Source organism: Falco peregrinus, chromosome 1, assembly GCF_023634155.1.
Source record: "Falco peregrinus isolate bFalPer1 chromosome 1, bFalPer1.pri, whole genome shotgun sequence".
NCBI classification, from domain to species: Eukaryota; Metazoa; Chordata; class Aves; order Falconiformes; family Falconidae; genus Falco; species Falco peregrinus.
Window position 1 is genome coordinate 39,864,163 of NC_073721.1, and position 16,422 is coordinate 39,880,584.

The following is a 16,422-nucleotide window of genomic DNA, read 5'->3' on the forward strand; positions in this document are numbered from 1 at the left end:
CTTGTTGTTGCAAACTATTCTGAAGCCGATCAATAAAGTTAGTCTATGACTCTCTAGGACCCTGCAAGACCGTGGCGAAGGACGCACTAGAGGCTCGCCCAGACTCCCGTATCCCCCTACCCGGACTGCCTTCGTAGCCATCTCCTCCGTCTGCAAATAGCTGTCCCTGGGATGCCTTGCCTGAGTCACAGGATTGGTCGGCACAATTATTTTCTCCAGCCAACGGCTCACAGTTCACAGCAATTCCCCGATTAAGCTTTTCAATCGAGGCCACTACACATAGCTCGCAAAAACCAGATAACCACATGCACTGCGTCGGCGTGCGTACCACACAAAGCAATGACTTCCAATAATCACGTGGTGTGAGTGTATAAGGCTCTGCCATCACTTCAAGAAGGGACACAGCAAATGTGTTATGGATCCCCCCTTCCCGCACGGCTTTGCTTAACCCTTTAACAGCCTCGTATTGCACAGGCTGCCACTCTGCAGGTTGATTTGGCTGACAAAATAGTGAACGTGCCATGGCGCCTCCCAAATGCCCTCGCTTAAGCGCTTCCCGCCTGCATTCCTGCCACTGATCCCTCAGACCCCCTTTCACCCTCCCCGAACATACAGCCAGTGCATCAGGGGGAGGAGGAAAAAGGTCTAGCTCCTCTTCCGGGTCTATAGGACCTGGGTCCAAAGGTTTATCGGTGTCAATGGAATCATTGTCCGAGTTGTCCTGTTCCCACGCTCGGTCCTGTGCTGTGAGGGTCGCTGCAATCAGTGACAGGAGCTCTGGGGGCAGAGGAGGTGTGGAGGGAATCGCCGTCGTTGACGGTGTGTTGAGAAGAGCCGCGCTGTCGGGGGGATTTACAGCCTCCCCTGGTTTAGCACCGTTAGTAGAATTAGCCCACGCTTGGCAAAAGAGGAGTCAGAATTTGCCAGCAAGGCGCTAAACACATGCCTGCCACGGAGTCCCCCTCCACGGCAGCATCACACAATCGCCTGCCGACCGCTTGCCAGGCAGGAATTTTCCAGGTGCCATCAGGTGGAAAGTCCAGCACTTTGTCACGGATCCATTCTAGCAGAGTCACTAGCTGCAGACCCATCATCACGTTCTCTAACAAAATTTGTGTAAAAGGAGAATATAGTGCATTTTGCGTGACAGTTTTCCGTAGTTCCTTAATCATTTCCCAGTGAAATGCCTGATACTGGCCTGGGTGTCTATCTTGTAATATCACGGGAAACGCGTGCGCTCCCTCTTTCATACTTTCCAAGCGCACTCTCCTCCAGCCCTCTGTAACGCGTCTGCCGATAGCATTTTCATCATCGCCGCTGCTCCCCTTATTACCGCTCTGCCGCACCACTCGCTTCCTCCTTACTTTTGACTGTTCCTGTTTTAGCCGCAAGAACGAAATGTGCTGCTCCAGTTCCTCCAGGCTGTAGCCTCTGTAGCAGTAAAGGTAATTCGGCACCTACCCATTACTGGGTAGCGCTGCCACACCGTCACCATTGAGAGTCCTCAGAAAACATTTGAGTAATAGATGTTCCAGTTGTCTCAGAATAGAGGTTAAGAATTTGCTCCCAGGTTCACGCACTGTTTTATAGGCTCTTCAATAAGTGAATTCCTGAGAAATGTGACAGCTGCTTTATTCAGACAGGACAGTTCAATACAACTTCACCTTTTGCCATTCACCACAGAAATGATACAGAACCTCTAGCTACCCGAGCAGTTAAGTACAAAAATGCAGAATACCCAGACTCACCCAGATGTGATCATAAAACAAAACCAACCCCCAAGCCACCACAAATTCAGCCTTCTTCCCTTGCTGCTTCCGAGGGTTTTTTCTTTTCTTTCAAAGCAGCTATTACATTGCACGTTTGCATGCCCTCGCTTCCTCTATTATTCAGTAACCAAACAGCCCCTGGATGCTGGAGAGAAGCAAGGTCTCCACGGGAAGAGTCTTCACATCAACCTGAATTACGGCCTTTCCAACAAACGAAAAAAAAAATATACTGTCCCATCAGACAGGAGACAAAATCATCCAAAGTCCTACATCCCTTTCCCACAAGCAGGACACAGCTGACAGATTCAACAGCTTTCACGTTGTAAAGCTGCTCGGAAATAAGGCTGTTCATGCACGCGCTGTTGCAATTCCACACACAGCTTCTGAGGCCACCTTCTGTCCGTTCTGAACCAATACCACACCAAACCGTCACGGCCCAGTAAGTGTCAGCTTTGCAGGACGCAGGACGGGGCAATCTTCAGGTTCAATACTAGTCGCTAAGCTCCAGATCGTATGTATTCAGGGCAGAGCTGCTTTGTAGTAACCCCTCGGATAACAGCTGGAAAAGAAAGACGGCTATTTTCATTACAGAAGTATCAGACCAGTCAGAAAAGTTGTGTTTTCCTCCCAGTAGCCCCTAACTCTCTCACAGAACCTCCCATAGCTAAGGAACCAACCTAAGGTTTTGCAGCTGCGCTCTCTGCTTGTCTCAACACTCTTTTAAAGTATATGAAGAGCAAAACTGACAAAAATTGGTAAGACTGAACAAAGTTTGGCAGTACATAACACAGACTAAAATAGCAGTAGATGACAATTCTTTCGCATGTTCGGTTCTAAACACATCCTGCGAAAATAACGACAGAAGTGTTTGTGCCTGCACAAGTGGCTGGGCAATGAAAGCCCTAGAATTCAAGAATCTTTAAAACAAGCTCTGCCTTCGTGGCGTAGTACCTTCTCTCTCTCTGTCTACATGAAAACATTGACTGAGTTGTTCATCAACACTTTTCCCCTTCCTTACCCAGTTTGCCCAGCAGCATCTGTCCAGCATCTTTAATATCATTGTACTCATGGAGCGAGCAGAGAAATGTGCTGCTCCAATTCCTCCAGGCTGTAGCCTCTGTAGCAATAAAAGCAGAAAAGGTCAAAAATGCCGCACGGCGAGTGTTGCCCCTACTGACCCAGCACAGCAAGGAGATTTGAGACGCTCAAGCCTGGCACTACCCAAAGCAGAATCCGAAGGCAGCAAGTACAGTTGCTGCAAGTCATCAACACGAAAGCTACAAATGAGTAGACCCTCATTTTGAGTGGGGTTTTTTTTGCCGCATCGACTTACAAAAAAACCCCAACCCACCCGAATTCTCAGAATCAAGTAGGAACAGGAATAGGCTGTGGTGAATTCAGTTTATATCTGTATCTCTAATCTGTAGCTAGTGAAAAAAAAAGGCGTGGTGGTAAAGCAAAAAAGCTTTGGGAACAGCCTTTGTTGCTCTGCCGTTTCCATTCTCTGTACTACACGTGACCTTAGAAAATAACACTCCTTTGCAACAAATAACCCACAGAGATACCCTCTCTTTAAAAACCAAGCAGCAACTTGATCTCAAAAGAGCTGCTAATAAGCAGCTGCCACAGTAGGTCATAAGAAACCACAGTTAAAGCAGTTGCGCTACCCTGTAAGCGGCACCCATCTCTTTCCAGGCCCTTCGCTTGCCTGGGAAACACCTCTGCTTCTTGAACACCAACGTTTAACCCACTCGCTTCAGACAGGAAATAAATAGACACTTGATCGGGATGGAACAAACAAGGAAACCGTTTCATCCGGGGCTAAACCGGGCAGGTCATACAAGCCACAATCTCAATTTTAATTCTCACATGAACAAGGCCTTCTGGTAGCATGATGTGTCATAGCATCACGACGGTTAAAACCATTCATTCCCAGTTCACAGGTAATTTGCCTCAGCAACACCTGGGGTAAAGTTAAAATGCTCCTATCCCAGCTCCTAGTGAAACCTGGGGTTGCTTTACCAAATAAAGTGGAAAGAATTCTCCCTTAACGGGTCCCATAAATCAAAACAACGCTGTAATCAACGTTGCACAACACCATGATAAAAGCGGTGGCATAAGAGGACGGCTTTTAGCTCTAAGCCCTAGACCGTATTTTTTTTTTTAAACAAAACCAACTGAGGCATCACAGCAGACACTGAGCTCGCCAAGGACGTACTCGGACAAGAATTGTGCAGTTTCCTGGTCTAGAGCAAGGTCTTTCTGCTTCAGCTCTTCGATTTCATACTGCAGGGCTTCTTGGCTGGTTCCATTAGGTCGGCAGGACGCGGGACGGGGCATCTGTAGAGCACAGGAGACATTTCACGCTACCTCAGCCCAGGGGAAGATGCTGCGGTGCTGGGGGGCACTAACCAGAAAATCCTCTGATGTGTCTGTCAGTGGATAAAAGAGGAGAAAAAAGGGAAAACGTGTCTCCTGGGCAGGGAGGGGGGAAGCTCAGGTAAAAGACTGATGGGTTTCTGTAACGTTGCCCCGCCCCCCATCATATTCTACGGCGTTTTGTAGATTTACAGCGTCAGGTGACAATAAGACCGTAACCCCCACAATTTCGGTGTTCAGAGGCGCTGCCAGGACGAGGCAGCGCCGGGGGGCGAGGCCGGCAGCTCCGCCCCAAGAAAACACACCCCCGGCCGTGCCGTGCCGTGCCGTGCCGGGCCGCGCCGTGCCGTGCCGGGCCGTGCCGGGCCGTGCCGTGCCGTGCCACAGACGGCGGCCGGGGCAGCCCTGGAGCAGGGCCCGCTCCCCCCAGCCCGCGCAGGGCCTCACCGCGGACCTGCAGCCGGCCGCGCCGCTCCGCCGGCCGCCACCGGAGGCCCTGGCAGAGCAGAGCGGCGCCGCGTCAGGGGCCGGGCCGCGCCGCCTCAGCGCAGGCACGGCCCGCGGCGGGGGCGGGGAGCGGCTGGTACCGAAATCTCGGAATGAAAAACTTGCCGACCCCGATGTGAGGGAGATAAGCAGACACTTCTTTATGGACGGCCGGGTGCGTGAGTGAGTCCTAATTACTAGACCTACATTCTTTGTGTAAATATATTTACCCGTAACTGATTGTCCCCATTCCATGCCATTTCTTTATATCACTATTATTAAAGTTCACGGTTTCTTGGCAGGTAGCTACGAGTTGTTTCATTCGGTTGCTCTCAGTCCTTGGCCGTGGTACAGGGCTGTACAGAGGATTCCACAGCAGCTTGTGTTGTGCAGCTGCTAGTTGCACTAAAATATATTTCTTATTCCTCTACAGTTCTATGAAAATGATTTTATAAAATCAAATAAGGTTAGTTAATTGTAACCGTTAGCAAATCTGTCACACGGGGACCCGGCTCCTACCGCCCGGGCCCGGGCCGCGGCGGGGCGGGCGCGCTGCGACCCGCGCTCGGCGGGACCCGCTCGGCCAGGGCTGCCGCCTCCCGCCGGGCCGGCCGGGTGCGCGCGGGGCCGGCCGGGAGCGGCAGGCGCGGGCGCGCCGCGGGGCACGCTGGGAAGTGGAGTCTCCCAGCGACAGGGCCCACTGTGCCGTCAGCGCCGGGGAACAAACGTCTCCGGGAAGCTGCAGGTGAGCTCTGGGTGGGGCACGCCGGGCAGCCAGGTGTCACCCGAGCAGCGGGCGGTGCGGGCTGTCACCCGAGCAGCGGGCGGTGCGGGCTCCAACATGGGGAGCAGGCACTGCAAGGTGGCACCTGCTCCTGAGGAGAAGGAGGCAAAAGCAGAGTTGCCGGGCCCGGCGGGGCACGGACATGGGCCGCAGCCCGGCGGCGAGCCCGAGCCGCCGCAGCCCGACCGCGAGCCCGAGCCGCCGCAGCCTGGCGGCGAGCCCGAGCCGGTGGAGCCCGGCCACGAGCCGCGGCCCGCCGACGAGCCCGAGCCGCTGGAGCCCGGCCACGAGGCGGGGCCCGGCGGTGGGCCGGGCACGTCGCGGCACGGCGATGGGCCGGGCCTCCAGGGCGGCAGCGCAGGCTGGGCGGGCCCTGGCTGCTGGCGCCGCTGGTGGGCGAAGCTAAGGCGGCGCAGGCGCGGGGCGGCCGTGGCGGGCGGCAGCGGGCAGAGCTGGCTGGCGGCGGGCAAGGAGAAGGTGAGGGGCGGCGGTGCCGTGGATCTGCCGGGTTCGGTTTGGCGGTTTTCCCTCCCCCTGGCCTCCCCCACACCCTTTTTTGGGTTTTTTTGGTCTCATGTTACTTATTTCCCCGGCCGCGGCGGCGGCGTATGTGAAAGTCCTGGGGAGGGGAAAGTGTCCTGGAGCGGTTCGGGCTTCCATTTTGGAGTTCTGCCAATAACGGGGCCTTCTTTCCCCACCTGGAGGCCGAGGCGCGGCCCGGCCCGGCCCGGCCCGGCGGGGGGGCGGAGGGCGGGCTGCGGGCTGGGGAAACGGGCAGTTGACCGAACTGCCTGGGGCTCGCTTGCCTGGGGGCTTCACCCTGCTGGAGCACGAACGATTCGGCTCGGAAGACCCAGCCGAATTCACGCGAACGGCTTATCAGACTAGCTTCTCCGGGGTGAAGCGGGTGCGATTGAAAAATCCGTTGTAGGTTGCTTCTCCCCTTAGTTCACAGTGACTACGCTGCTTGTATTAACGTGGCGTTTGTCTGTAAGGACTGTAATGTTCCTTCTCAAAGTGTTTCACAGAGTGGGAGACCTTACTGTCAGGTGTTGATGTTTCACTTGACATTCAGATTTCATTGCCCTTTATTCATTTTTCCTTAATGCTCTTAGTTAGAACCCTAAAAAAACCCCACCCCAAGATACTTCTTTTCATCTCCTTGTAGTTGCCGGATGGAGTATCAAGTCGTTTCCCAAAAACTCTTAGCTGTGTACAAAAGTTGAACACTCATCACATTAGATCTTAGGTTAGCCTTTTCTGGACGTGTTTTGATTTTTATTTTTCTTCCGCCGGAGCGACAAACTCATTGAAGAGCATTTCTCTTGGTCTTTTTAGCCAGTGGAGTTGGGGCTGGGGGGTTGACATCATTCTCACGGAAGGCATATTCTGTTTGGATTTCAGATCATTATTATTATTATTTTTCACAGCTGAAGGAGTATCAGCAGAAGAAGAGCCCTGGAGCAGCTGCAGGAGCTAAGAAAAAACGCAAAAGTAAAGACGACGGTCGGCCCGAGACTCCCACGGGCGATGACCAGCAGCCTCCAGAGAATGTGAGTGCCTCGGTCTTTGTCCCAGCTCATTTGCTACCTCCTTGCTCTTTGGTTTTTCTGAACAGCTGCCCTGAGGAAGCTGTCTAGTTACTCCTGCCAACCCGTTTTACAACAGGCGATGAAACTTGCGCAGGGGATGCACAGTCTGGCAAGTTCCAGTGCTGGGTTTAAATAGGTTTAGGCAGGAAGTCAGATCCTTTGAGTCAAGCATTTACAGGCTTTAGCGTCTTCATGTTGCCAGGCTTCTGAAGAGGAAAGGGCAGGAACTATGCCAATAAGCCACAGAGACGTGTTCAGGCACAAACATAAAACCCCAGCCTTTTTAAAAAAATGCTTTTTGGGCAGTTTATTTAAATGTAAGGCTTGATCAAATTGGGATAGAAGCTCAGGGAAGTCAAATTTGGTAGCCCAGAGTTGTCTTCCGCTGTTGCTGTGGCAAAGCTCTGATTTTCGTTTCACTTGCTTCTTTTTGGTAGCTTATTTTCCTACCATTGCTTCAGTTCAGTTGTCATAAAGTAACTCGTATTTACTACATATCTGTGCGTCTTTTATCAATAAACGTAACTATAGTAATCACCAGCGGTACCAGGTAGATGCAGTGAAACCTGCAAGACGGAACAGAGTTCACTCCGATTTGCCTTTGGTATTCCTTTTCTCCTTTTTCTGTGTGATAATACAGCAGCCGTTCTGTCCAGCAGACAGAGTGAAAAGCTGAAAGTCCCTCCAGCTGGACCTTGTACGTGTAGGTTGCGTACTGGTAGAACCCGAGTGACGTGACATACTGTTAGCTCTGAGGGTGCTGGGTGTGCCTGTCTAGCACCAGAAAGCATGTATTTTGATTGGGGTTTTGCTCTTGTCACGGGGATTATTTTCAGTGAATGCTCGTAAGCTCAGTTTAAGTTAGATCTCAGAGAAAGAGGCTGGTTTCACACTGGAGGGTGAGGTGAAGATGGGTGGTCCGGTGCTGTTGCTGAGCTGGCATTTGGTCTTGCAGCGCAGGCCTACCTGCATCTGCAGTTTTAGTCCTGTTCTGAAAAAGGAGAATTATGTTCCTTCTTGTTTTCCCAGTTTTTTCCCCGCTCTCGTTTTCTTGGCACGGAGAGATACATTTTGATCTGATTGGCTGTTATGTGGACCGTTGTGCCTGGGGTTTCAGAAATCATTTGAAAACTGATCTTTAATTGCAATATGTCATGACAGATTTCTTTTTCCAGTTGCCGTCTTGTAAAAATCCTGCATCAGGAGAATGCTGTTCAGAAGCTCACTTGGCGCTAATAGGGCAGAAAAGCTGATTGTTGGCATGAGCTTCTGCTGCCATTGGTGTCTTAACGCGAGGCAGACCCTTCCCGTCTCAGCCACTTCAGCTTTCTTGGCTGTGAAACACACAAATCTCCTTTCCTCCCTCTTTTTTTCTTTTTTTTTTTTTTTTTCCATTGGACATCACCGTGAGTCGGAGCACTTTAGGGTTGCAACATGGATCATAAGTGGCAGGTTACTGTCAGGGGAAAGGCTATGCAGAAGTGGAGTGTTAACATTTTGCCATGACTTTTTGATTTTTGTTGGCAGTTGTCAAATCAGGCAGGGAGTCTGGATGCAAAGCAGCAGTTGCAGGTGGCACTGGAGGAGAAGGCAGGCCTGGAAACCCAGGTTGCTCAGGGGTTGTACGAAATGACATTCAAATCTTCATGTCTGTAAAGAAACTTGTGTGGCAGAAGAATGCAGCCTGAGCTTTGCGTTAACACTGGTTTCTTCAGGCTTTATCCCTGAAGCGGTCACTGCCAAATTTATTTAGCCAATACGATTTTCTTTGTGTTTAATTTTGTTTTGAACAGCTCTCGGAGTCCGTTCACCAGCTCCAGGCAGAAAGAGAGCAGTATGTAGAGAAAGTGAAGGTGTGGAGCATTTGGCAGCAGCAGGTGCAGCAGCTCTCTGAACAGGTAACACCAGGGGCAGCATCACAGCTGCTTTAGACAAACACAGGCAGGAGTGAATGCACCATGAACGCTGTTTTGACTTTTATTGTGTGGCCTTGCAGGTCCGTGCAATGGCAGACGAGCAGGAGGAGCATGTGGCCTGCGGAGATGATGACGTGGACTCCTGAGTTCGACCAGAAGACCTTTTATTAGTCCAGAACCCACGCTTATAATATCCTCGTTTGCTGTTCCCGCGCCCCATACTAAAATATCCTTGGTTAATCAATACTGTTCACGCACTTCTTGGCCACGTATAATTGGTCAATTACTAAGCTGCAAATGCACTGAACTTCTTGCGGTTTTTTTCTCTCTTCTTTCTTATCTCTGCGGGTTTCATGTTCTCAGCCAGCCAGCCGCCGAGATGTGGCATCGCGCATCCGCTCTGGCCTTGCTTCATACCCCGTCTTCCTTCCAGGCGTTCAGCCAACCTTATCGTACTTTCTCTCTTCTTTAGCCTTCAAGGCCCTTCACAGGCATCGTGGCCTCCAGCACTGGCCATAAAGCTCTCTACACTTCCCCCATCTTTATTTTGAACAGAAACAACATTAGAGGTTAAACTACTTTTGAATCACAGGTCTTACACAGTTCGGCATACAGGGAATAATGGTCAATATAACTACAATTACCAATAGCAATATTCCTCCGCGTGTTGTGAAGTCCTGCAACCGTCTGGTGGTTCCCCGAGACTTGAAAAGATTCCGCAACCAATCTCCCAAAAGTTCCTGCCGTAAGCCCTGTGACATGTCCTTCAGTTTTTGTAACTGACTGTGAATCGACGCGGAACAGCCCGGAAGGTTCGTACAACACATTCCTTAGCGCTGTGCACTGTAGGCTACTGCAGAGGAACGAAGCTGGGTTAATCAGCACTGACAATGTACAGCTGTGGGCTGGCTTCAGGGGCGGTGGGTTGGCTGGTGTAGACAAGGTGCAGCTGTGGCTGGTTCTGTGAAGCGGTTGGGCAGCCGAGGAAGAAGCAGAGAGGGTGAGCGTGCCCTGGATGAGGCGAGACTAGAAGGCAGCAGAGGGACTGCCATGGAGAGTGTGATGGTAAAAGACCTGGCTGCAGCTGGCTCCTTTGGAGAGTGCTGCGACAGGCCACTCTCTGCTGTTCACTTGCCTTCTACAGGTGAGATCACATCCCTCCTTTCTTTCTGTCTCATCCTGGTTTCTTCTCGTGCTCCCTCAAAGTTATGTGACTCTTTGCTGCAGGTTCTCAGCTCCACGTTATCGATGTCAAAACAACCCACTGTCTCTGTTCTCTACAATTCACCCCTGTTTGTGGTTTTTGGTTTTGTTTCTTTGCTGGGTTTTTGGTTTTTTTTTTTTGGTAAAAGGTTGCTTTACCATGTTATGGACTTGTCATCCTTTTTCTTTTGTTTTCTGTCTCATGACTTAATTACCAGTTTTAGCCTTCTTTTATGTGTACGTTCGTACATTTCAGTCGGGTTCACAAAATGTTAAACTTGTTATCGGTGCATTTCCTACAGAGGTCAACATACAGGTTTATGATTATTTAGAAGAACGTGCAATAAGCTATGGAAGTGTTATGAAAATATTTTTCAGAAACTTCTAATCAAATAAACGAGCATGAGAAATTGTGTTTAACTTGTAAATTCTATATGTAAGCTGTTAAGAAACATTTTCTCTCCTAAAATGAAAAGATAAAACCTACTTAAGAGCTCTTGAAATCTTGCCCTTGGGTGAGTGTTCCGCTGTGCCTCCATTCTAAAGCATGGAAGTGGAAGTTGCGTAGAGCAAAGTTTCACTTTAAATAACTGCTCGACTGTAATTGCTGCTTTTCAAAGAACCTGGGAGCACACAATGAAGGCTTGGAACTAAGCAAACAGCTGAATGGACACCTCTAGATTGTTACTGGAATTAAATGCAGAAGTTAACTATAAAAGTTTCTCAAAATGTTCTGGTTGCTTTGTGTTGGTGGTTTATATCTAGATAGGTATAGAAAACTATACACAAACAGGGAAATAAAAAAATGCTTAAAAAAATAGGGAAAGATAATAGTATACGGTATTTAGAGCTTAGGCACCTTTTTAAAAAAAAAAAAAAAATTGTAGAGAAACTATTACCTGAACATGCAGTACATCCACAACTCTGAATTCATACCGGTTTTGTAGTGTGATATAGTCCTGTATGAACCATAAATCAACTACGTGTTAAATCACTCTTCTCCATCGCTGTTGTCACGGATCTTTGAGCTTCGTAGCATTGCCTAGGTCACAATCCTTTAGCTTAGGGAACTTCGGCAGGTGAAAATGCAAACATCTATTTCTAACACAAATTTGCAGAATGCGGTTTAGCCACAAGACACTTTATGGAGAGATATTACGTTGTATGGTGTATAATCTATGAGAAGTGGGAAAATGGTGTTCCTGAAAGAAAACGCTTCACTAGATCGTTACTTTGGAACGGGTTTTGCACCTGCTATACTGCAAGAATCCCCTAAGCAGTGATGTATCTTTGTGGACTTTGAGATATCTGTGTGATTAGGTTTAAACTTAACACGCAACCTGATTTCAAGTACAACTCTAGGCACAAGTGTGGGAAAGAGCATGCTGTCAGGACACAATCTTTCTCGCTTACAAGGTATCAAAGGGTATGTTACTCAAGTTAAAGTCTAACTTCTACGACAACTTCATTTCCACCAAAGGAGCTGCAGTTAAGTACACAAACTACTGCAGCTCAACTGAAGTTTCCCCGCTGCAACAGAGTACAGAATGCTTTTCCCACTGGCCTTAAAGGTTGTGATAGTGGTGGTGGTGAAGGTGTGACAGAGATTTGACTTTTAACCCAAAACAAATGTTCAGCTGTGTTAAATTCACCTGTACACAAAGAACACGTTATTCCTTCTGAGGCAACAGCTGAGGATTTGAACAGTCTCTTTTCACCTTGAGCTGTTCCCAGTTTAGAGGTTATGAAAAAAAGAAATAACTCAAAAGGTATTCTGTCAATATGCTGATGCAGTTGCATGTCAAATTCTGGTCACACTGAAATAGAGTTATGTTCTAGCATTCATATATAGGTAGCACTCCATTACAACTTATGAACAAATTCAGAAGTTCATCTTATCTCACATTTCTTGGAATTCGATCAGGTTGCAGTCTTATTAAAGTCACTGGTTTTTTTGGTTTTTGGTTTTTGGTTTTTGGTTTTTTTTAATGCAACCAGAGACACTTGACCGTAACAGAGAAGCCCGTATTGACATCTCTGAGCCCGGACACAAACCACAGCTGCACGTACCACCAGGCTCAGGGCAGAAATCATTCACGCAGTTGCATAGCTATGTACCGCTACATGCATGCAGACACCTATTTGTCACTAGATAACTGTGTTCATCTTTCCTCCTCTCCTTCACAATACCTAGCTGTTCTCTCATCTCTCGTTAGGTCAGCCATTCCCCATTTTCCTCTCCTGTATCTCTCTTCAGACGTTCTCTATCCTCCTCTTTTTTGCTTGTGAATTGCGACAAGGCAAAGGTTGTGTGTAGCTGGGTGCCCGTGACCTGATTTATGTCACACTCAGCTAAACGCTGAATACAGGACAAAAAGGCATAGGAGACGTAAGGCAAACATCAATACGGGGGTTAAGGCGATTATAATAAATCCTGGACTACTTTTGATCCACGGCCCAAAGTTTCCCAGCCGTGAGAAGAGACCAAAGGCCTCCCACCCCTGGCTCTGCTGCGGATCTTTGTTTTAAGTTTTGTATGCTTTTGTGGATTGATTCATGGTGGTCACTCAGACTGATGTAACGCAACCTATCAAAGCCTTCACACCCTTGTCCCTGCGCTAATAATAAAAATCAATAGCAACTCGGTTCTGTAGCAACATACGACGGACAGAATCGACACCTGTTAATAAGCCAGGAAAAATAAGAAATAGTATTGTAGCATTACTTTCTTTAGCAAGCCAGCAGCCTTATTTACGAAGCCGGTTAAGAGCATGCACTATTCTTACAGAAGAGATTAGAGAAGCAAAAACATGTCACGCTGCATTCCAGAACTCAACCTGGGAGTTACAGTCTGCTGTGAGTTCTGGGTTATAACCATTTGACACGTGTTGGGGTTGCGCCTGTGCAAGGGCTGCGATGCCCATTTGCAATTTTCATTGGCATTATCACAGCTAGTTGTTTTAAAAGCAACCCTTGAGCTTCCTCATGCTCGACTTGTTGTTGCAAACTATTCTGAAGCCGATCAATAAAGTTAGTCTATGACTCTCTAGGACCCTGCAAGACCGTGGCGAAGGACGCACTAGAGGCTCGCCCAGACTCCCGTATCCCCCTACCCGGACTGCCTTCGTAGCCATCTCCTCCGTCTGCAAATAGCTGTCCCTGGGATGCCTTGCCTGAGTCACAGGATCGGTCGGCACAATTATTTTCTCCAGCCAACGGCTCACAGTTCACAGCAACTCCCCGATTAAGCTTTTCAATCGAGGCCACTACACATAGCTCGCAAAAACCAGATAACCACATGCACTGCGTCGGCGTGCGTACCACACAAAGCGATGACTTCCAATGATCACGTGGTGTGAGTGTATAAGGCTCTGCCATCACTCCAAGAAGGGACACAGCAAATGTGTTATGGATCCCCCCCTTCCCGCACGGCTTTGCTTAACCCTTTAACAGCCTCGTATTGCACAGGCTGCCACTCTGCAGGTTGATTTGGCTGACAAAATAGTGAACGTGCCATGGTGCCTCCCAAATGCCCTCGCTTAAGCGCTTCCCGCCTGCATTGCTGCCACCGATCCCTCAGACCCCCTTTCACCCTCCCCGAACATACAGCCAGTGCATCAGGGGGAGGAGGAAAAAGGTCTAGCTCCTCTTCCGGGTCTATAGGACCTGGGTCCAAAGGTTTATCGGTGTCAATGGAATCATTGTCCGAGTTGTCCTGTTCCCGCGCTCGGTCCTGTGCTGTGAGGGTCGCTGCAATCAGTGACAGGAGCTTTGGGGGCAGAGGAGGTATGGACGGAATCGCCATCGCTGGCGGTGTGTTGAGAAGAGCCGCGCTGTCGGGGGGATTTACAGCCTCCCCTGGTTTAGCGCCGTTAGTAGAATTAGCCCACGCTTGGCGGAAGAGGAGTCAGAATTTGCCAGCAAGGCGCTAAACACATGCCTGCCACGGAGTCCCCCTCCACGGCAGCGTCACACAATCGCCTGCCGACTGCTTGCCAGGCAGGAATTTGCAAAGTGCCATCAGGTGGAAAGTCCAGCACTTTGTCACGGATCCATTCTAGCAGAGTCACTAGCTGCGGACCCATCGTCACGTTCTCTAACAAAATTTGTGTAAAAGGAGAATATAGTGCATTTTGCGTGACAGTTTTCCGTAGTTCCTTAATCATTTCCCAGTGAAATGCCTGATACTGGCCTGGGTGTCTATCTTGTAATATCACGGGAAACGCGTGCGCTCCCTCTTTCATACTTTCCAAGTGCACTCTCCTCCAGCCCTCTGTAACGCGTCTGCCGATAGCATTTTCATCATCGCCGCTGCTCCCCTTATTACCGCTCTGCCGCACCACTCGCTTCCTCCTTACTTTTGACTGTTCCTGTTTTAGCCGCAAGAACGAAATGTGCTGCTCCAGTTCCTCCAGGCTGTAGCCTCTGTAGCAGTAAAGGTAATTCGGCACCTACCCATTACTGGGTAGCGCTGCCACACCGTCACCATTGAGAGTCCTCAGAAAACATTTGAGTAATAGATGTTCCAGTTGTCTCAGAATAGAGGTTAAGAATTTGCTCCCAGGTTCACGCGCTGTTTTATAGGCTCTTCAATAAGTGAATTCCTGAGAAATGTGACAGCTGCTTTATTCAGACAGGACAGTTCAATACAACTTCACCTTTTGCCATTCACCACAGAAATGATACAGAACCTCTAGCTACCCGAGCAGTTAAGTACAAAAATGCAGAATACCCAGACTCACCCAGATGTGATCATAAAACAAAACCAACCCCCAAGCCACCACAAATTCAGCCTTCTTCCCTTGCTGCTTCCGAGGGTTTTTTCTTTTCTTTCAAAGCAGCTATTACATTGCACGTTTGCATGCCCTCGCTTCCTCTATTATTCAGTAACCAAACAGCCCCTGGATGCTGGAGAGAAGCAAGGTCTCCACGGGAAGAGTCTTCACATCAACCTGAATTACGGCCTTTCCAACAAACGAAAAAAAAAATATACTGTCCCATCAGACAGGAGACAAAATCATTCAAAGTCCTACATCCCTTTCCCACAAGCAGGACAGAGCTGACAGATTCAACAGCTTTCACGTTGTAAAGCTGCTCGGAAATAAGGCTGTTCATGCACGCGCTGTTGCAATTCCACACACAGCTTCTGAGGCCACCTTCTGTCCGTTCTGAACCAATACCACACCAAACCGTCACGGCCCAGTAAGTGTCACCTTTGCAGGACGGGGCAATCTTCAGGTTCAATACTAGTCGCTAAGCTCCAGATCGTATGTATTCAGGGCAGAGCTGCTTTGTAGTAACCCCTCGGATAACAGCTGGAAAAGAAAGACGGCTATTTTCATTACAGAAGTATCAGACCAGTCAGAAAAGTTGTGTTTTCCTCCCAGTAGCCCCTAACTCTCTCACAGAACCTCCCATAGCTAAGGAACCAACCTAAGGTTTTGCAGCTGCGCTCTCTGCTTGTCTCAACACTCTTTTAAAGTATATGAAGAGCAAAACTGACAAAAATTGGTAAGACTGAACAAAGTTTGGCAGTACATAACACAGACTAAAATAGCAGTAGATGACAATTCTTTCGCATGTTCGGTTCTAAACACATCCTGCGAAAATAACGACAGAAGTGTTTGTGCCTGCACAAGTGGCTGGGCAATGAAAGCCCTAGAATTCAAGAATCTTTAAAACAAGCTCTGCCTTCGTGGCGTAGTACCTTCTCTCTCTCTGTCTACATGAAAACATTGACTGAGTTGTTCATCAACACTTTTCCCCTTCCTTACCCAGTTTGCCCAGCAGCATCTGTCCAGCATCTTTAATATCATTGTACTCATGGAGCGAGCAGAGAAATGTGCTGCTCCAATTCCTCCAGGCTGTAGCCTCTGTAGCAATAAAAGCAGAAAAGGTCAAAAATGCCGCACGGCGAGTGTTGCCCCTACTGACCCAGCACAGCAAGGAGATTTGAGACGCTCAAGCCTGGCACTACCCAAAGCAGAATCCGAAGGCAGCAAGTACAGTTGCTGCAAGTCATCAACACGAAAGCTACAAATGAGTAGACCCTCATTTTGAGTGGGGTTTTTTTTGCCGCATCGACTTACAAAAAAAACCCCAACCCACCCGAATTCTCAGAATCAAGTAGGAACAGGAATAGGCTGTGGTGAATTCAGTTTATATCTGTATCTCTAATCTGTAGCTAGTGAAAAAAAAAGGCGTGGTGGTAAAGCAAAAAAGCTTTGGGAACAGCCTTTGTTGCTCTGCCGTTTCCATTCTCTGTACTACACGTGACCTTAGAAAATAACACT

At 48.9% G+C, this 16,422-nt stretch overlaps 1 protein-coding gene across 1 annotated transcript in view; it reads left to right on the plus strand.

Annotated features, from left to right (window-relative positions):
• The first annotated feature begins 9,547 nt into the window (after nucleotides 1-9,547).
• Nucleotides 9,548-16,422, plus strand: part of LOC129782882 (golgin subfamily A member 6C-like) — a 124,239-nt gene continuing 117,364 nt past the window's right edge. The window contains exon 1 of the mRNA XM_055792239.1: nucleotides 9,548-9,671. Coding sequence (XP_055648214.1) covers nucleotides 9,548-9,671 — 124 coding nt within the window. The remainder of the gene's footprint in view (nucleotides 9,672-16,422) is intronic.